The sequence below is a fragment of the Chanodichthys erythropterus genome, chromosome 17 (assembly GCF_024489055.1).
Source record: "Chanodichthys erythropterus isolate Z2021 chromosome 17, ASM2448905v1, whole genome shotgun sequence".
Classification (NCBI taxonomy): domain Eukaryota; kingdom Metazoa; phylum Chordata; class Actinopteri; order Cypriniformes; family Xenocyprididae; genus Chanodichthys; species Chanodichthys erythropterus.
The window spans coordinates 36902041-36907506 of record NC_090237.1 but is presented as its reverse complement, the minus strand read 5'-3'; the positions used below and the strand labels follow the sequence as shown (position 1 = coordinate 36907506).

At 37.9% G+C, this 5466-nt stretch overlaps 1 protein-coding gene across 1 annotated transcript; it reads left to right on the top strand.

The window, feature by feature from the left end:
* The first annotated feature begins 970 nt into the window (after positions 1–970).
* Positions 971–1891, top strand: LOC137005122 (olfactory receptor 51L1-like). The gene has a single exon (XM_067365907.1). It carries the CDS (start codon positions 971–973, stop codon positions 1889–1891), a length of 921 nt encoding a protein of 306 aa, XP_067222008.1.
* The last annotated feature ends 3575 nt before the right edge of the window (positions 1892–5466 follow it).

Sequence of the window (5466 nt, the reverse complement as noted above, 5' to 3'; positions counted from 1 at the left end):
GAAGGGGGGGTACTGTCAAAAACATGCCAGGCTCTAGCACTGTCCAATCACAGTGCACAGCTTACCTAAAGAATCTTGCTAGTGGTCACTGCCGTGATTCAGCACAAATCATATCCTCCCTTGTAAAAAGTTTTCATGATCATGCTCTGCCTCTGACATATTTTAAGATATGTCAGTACAAGCATATCAGTCTACACATGATGTGTTAAATACTTCATTTTTAAACTACACAAAGATATGTGTAAAAGAGGTTAATTTTTCTACACACTTTTAGTTAATATTGACACGAAAAGCGTGAATTAGAGTGTTAAACATAATTTGTGCCTTTACTTATAACTTAGCCACAATCAGTAGTTTAAAAAAAAAGAATACATTAAGCTATAATAAGCTCTGTTCTTTCTTTTGATATATTACATGTTCAGACATTCATACAATAACATATTTTGGGTGCAATGAAAGTTTTGAGGAAATTGTCAAAAATGCCAGCTCTAATTATTTGCAGTGGAAAGATTGGAAAGCACTAGATGCAGAATTATGCTAGATTTATTTATGTTTTACATATAGGCTATAAATTAATGTTTCCAGTGAAATCAAACCTCGGAGGACTTTGCGGCACTTACGACACAACAGGCGTCCTGAGTCATGTTAGATACCATAAAAACACTAGCACACACTGGTAACTCCACAGTCCCACTAAATCAGAACACAAATAGAGCTCATTACCTGAAGATGCAATGATGGTCATTTCAAAGTATATAACAGAGGGTATTTCGAATGATTAAAAATTAATTTAATAATTGGTATATTACTAATTAACTTAAGACTTTACATTTAAGTTCACATTAAATGGTATAAGACAATGAGTCTAAATATTCTAAGCTGATTGTTTATTTGTTTTTTTATATGTAAAAACACAAACTTTGTTTGCTCTATTTTTCAGGTCAGTGAAAGTGTTCCTTGTGAAAGGAAAATGGAGAATGGAACATACTTTTACTTCATGTTGTTTGAAAATCTTGGGAGCATAAAATATGCTTTTTTCACTTTGGGGTTTATTTTTTACTGTGCTGTCATTTACTTTAATGTCATTATTATTCTTGTAATATTTCTGGAAAAGACATTGCACCAGCCCATGTACATTCTGATTTCATGCTTGTCCATCAACTCTGTATATGGTACAGCAGGCTTTTTCCCAAGGTTACTGACAGACCTGCTCTATGATACACATAGAATCTCCTATGAAGCATGTCTCATACAGAGTTTTGTCATTTACTCATATGCATCTTTTGAGCTTACAATATTAATGGTAATGGCATTTGATAGGTTTGTTGCAATCAGCAAACCTTTGCATTACAACAACATAATTACCACACGGTTACTAGCTTTTTTAATAGTTATAGCATGGCTTTATCCAGTCACTTTTGTTGGTATTGGTGGTCTTTTCACTGCCAGGCTTAAAATCTGTGGTAACAAGTTGTTAAGGGTGTACTGCCACAACTATGAAATTGTCAAACTCTCATGTGTAAACGATACTGTAAATAATAATATTTATGGCCTGATTGTAATGATCACAACCATTTTTATCCCTTTGAGTTTTATAATATATACCTATGTAAGAATTATTATCATTTGTCAAAGAAGCACACGAGAGTTCAGGAGCAAAGCATATCAAACTTGTATTCCACACATAGTGATCCTTTTAAATTTCTCAGTTGCCGTTTTTTGTGAGCTCACTTTGAGTCGATTTGTGAATGGGGAGCTTCCTATAGCGCTGACTGTTGTCATTTCACTTGAATTTATTGTTGTACCACCCATTGTAAACCCTATTGTTTATGGTCTAAACTTTCCTGATATCCGCAAAAAAATTAGACATCTTATAAAAGCCTCCAAATAGCCTGTAAATATTTTTTTCTGTGAAAAATTGGGGTTTTGTAAACACAATCACAGATTAACTTTCTTGACTGAAAGAATGAAGGAATACAGAATATAACTACAGAATATGAGCTATATATATATATATATATATATATATATATATATATATATATATATATATATATATATATATATACACACATACTTTTTATCAAATGATTACCAATCATGATATTTGGTGTAGTTATATCTATTGTCAATAGAAATAATAATAATAATAATAATAATAATAATAGTAGTAATAATAATAGTAATAATAATAAAAGTGATTCCATGCTAGAATACTAACATTATTATTTTCAAACCAGCTTGCAATGAGTAAACTAGAAGAATTCCAGAAAGCAGTCTTAGATTTTGCTGATGATCTTTATTATGTAAAACCACAAACAAATGAAGAGAAGAAAAAGAGGCAAAAATAAAGCTCAAACATTATACAGTGTATACATATTGGAAAGTCCATACAAATACAGCTTGCCTACAATGAAATATAGGTTTTAATTTACTATCAATGTGTAACACAGATTGTTAAAATTTGCACCTTTCTAAACCAGAAAATAGGCATTTTAATGAAGTATCTAATTTCTTTTAATTTGAGATAAATATTTTTTTAAATAATAGTGCATAATAACATGACAATAAAAAACTATTTTCAAATAATGTTACAACATAAAATGAGGTAATTATCACAATTTCTTAACACTTTTTTTTTTTTATTAGAACAAGTGTTTACTAAAGAAAATATATTCATAATTTTAAAATTGTAACGGATGGGCAAGGATGAGGCCAGGGTGAATCCAAGTGCACACACAGATTTAATAAAAGTCAAATAACAGATAATTCAGACTGTGAAACAGGCAAATAGTCCACATGAGGATGACAACAGAAATCCAGAAGAAAAAGAAAACAAGACTCCCCCCCCCAAGAAAAACAACCGAACACATGAACACCATCAACAACTGACAAAAGCAAAAGAAAAACACAAGGGCTATATATAAACACAGGGAAACACCTTAAACAAGGTAACAAAGGGGAGTGGCCAATAGGAAACACCTGGAAAAACGAATCAACATAAAAAACTACAAAACATGGCAGAAGACAAGAAATAACAAAAGTCTTCACACAAATCAGGGAAACACAGACTGGAAAGATGACAAAGCCCCCCTCAGAGCGGTCTCATGGGCTGGAGTGGGCTCTGGAGCGGACTCATGGACTGGAGCGGGCTCTGGAGCGAACTCATGGACTGGAACTGTCTCTGGAGAGGATTCATGGACTGGAGCAGTCTCTGGAGCAGATTCAAGGACTGGAGCGGGCTCTGGAACGGATTCAAGGACTGGAGCGGGCTCTGGAGCGGATTCATGGACTGGATTCGATGTGTGTGCAGCTCACACACACCAAATGGCTGTGGCCATAATGGCCAGCACTGCAATCTCTGAGGGCTCAGGCGTGGCAGCCATCTCAACTGAGGGCTCAAGCGTGGCAGCCATCTTGGTTGAGGGCTCAGGTGTGGCAGCCACCTTGGCTGAGACGTTACGACGCTCTGGAAGATCTACTGAGATGTGACGAGGCTCTGGAAGATCTGCTGAGACGTGACAAGGTTCTGGAAGATCTGCTGAGACATGACAGGGCTCTGGAGTGGTGGCCATCTATGGACGAGGCTCAGGGATGGCGGCCATCTTAAAATCCTCCTCTATTACCCCACCAGTGTATGCTGAGCCGCTCAGTTACAGAGTCGAGTCAATATAATGTTCCAGAGTCCAATTAGAGTCATGTAATGACATTAATGAGCTGTTCATCAATAAACTGTTATCTGTTTCCATATCTGTAGTCTCCTGCCCTTCTGTCTGTAACAATATATTATATATATATGGTTTTCATCCTCAGAGCAATGGCCAGACAGAGTGGTCTAACCAGGATTTAGAGCAAGTGTTACGATGTTTGGTGTCTCAGAATCCCTGCTCCTGGAGCCAACAAATCTCATGGGTTGAGTACATACATAACTCGCTGCCAGTGTCATCCACGGGCCTCTCGCCTTTTTAGTGTAGTGTAGAGTACCAGCCACCAATTTGTTCTAGTCTGGAATCCGAAGTTGCGGCCCCCTCTGCTCATGCCTTTGTCCAGATCATTAACCCAGTGGCAGTCCACCTCAAACTCCCTCCGACGTACAGGAGGATTCACTCCGTATTTCATGTTCCCAAATTGAAACCCATTTTTCACGTATTTTGGACTCAAGATGGAGGGGACACGGATTCTAGTATCTGGTGGACTGGGAAGGTTACAGTCCAGAGGAGAGAAGTTGGGTTCCTGCTAGTGACATATTGGATCACTTTCTTATAGATGATTACAATCTACAGGTAAGTTCCACTGGGAGCACCAGGACGTGCTCCTGGGGGGAGGGGTACTGTCATGGTTGTCAGGTTCACTGACTCACTCTCGCTGTCTCTCTCTGTTCTCTCTCTCTGTGCGCGTAAGCTCTGATTGAGTCATTTGAAGCACCTGATTCTTATTAACATTACTATTCAACCTGTGCATTTTCTGTTCTGTGTTGTCAGAAGTTTGGTGTTTGTTCAGGCAGTCTGTTCCTGCCCTCTGTTGTGCCTCAGTCCTGCTATCGTCTGGATTCATGCTCTGACGAATTCGGATCTTATTCTTAGACTATTGTTTGTGGTACTTGGTGTTGCCTGGATACCCTGGACTGAATCTGTGTCTTTCTGGCTTTGTCTGCTGCTGTCCTTCTAATAAATTCACCTCACTGCATTTGCCCTTGCATCTATCTCGTCATTTCCTGACTCTCTCTCTCTCGCTTTGCATGTTGGGAGTTTGGGTTATGGGAGCAACAAACGGATGAGAGGATTGTTGGGTTTCTCTACTACTTTGTTAAGTTTTTTCCCCCATTTTTCATTTCTTTTATGTTTTATTTTGTTTAGTTTATATATTAATCTAATTTTGAGTATTATAAGTTTCGTTTTCGGGGAGTTTTTAGACTTTGTGGCGGAGGCCTGAGATGGAGGCTCACCCAAGTGGGGGTGTTGCCTCACTCTCGCTCCGTCATGGAGTCAGGTGTGTACCTGACGCCGATTCAAATGTAGAAGATGTGCTTGTCGCGGTTGGTGAGCAAATTGGATACGAAAATATTATTTCAGCATCACGGATGAACAAAGCGGTGGTGATTTTCCATAACCTCTTAACCTGTTAACAAACACTGGCACGCGACGCACCAAAGCTTCTTTGTTTAAATTAGCTCAAATTTACTGTTAGATTTAATGTAATTACCTTGACAAACTATACATCATTAAAAAGATCTAAGACTTTTGTCATTTTTGGGGATTTTCCAAAAGCGGGGGTGCTGGCTAAAGATGAAAGTATGGTGAGTAAACTAATTGAAATTGCCGTGTGGATAAATGGAGCGTTTACTGTTGTTTCACCACTTGTGTCGCAATCTGTAAAAGTTACGATCTCTAACGTGTCCCCTTTCATACTGAACAGTGACATTGAAAAAGAATAGTTGAGGTTTGGAAAAATGGCCAACGAAATGAA

Excerpts from the sequence above, each read along its gene's own strand:
- LOC137005122 (XM_067365907.1), top strand. The coding sequence starts at position 971 with ATGGAGAATGGAACATACTTTTACTTCATGTTGTTTGAAAATCTTGGG.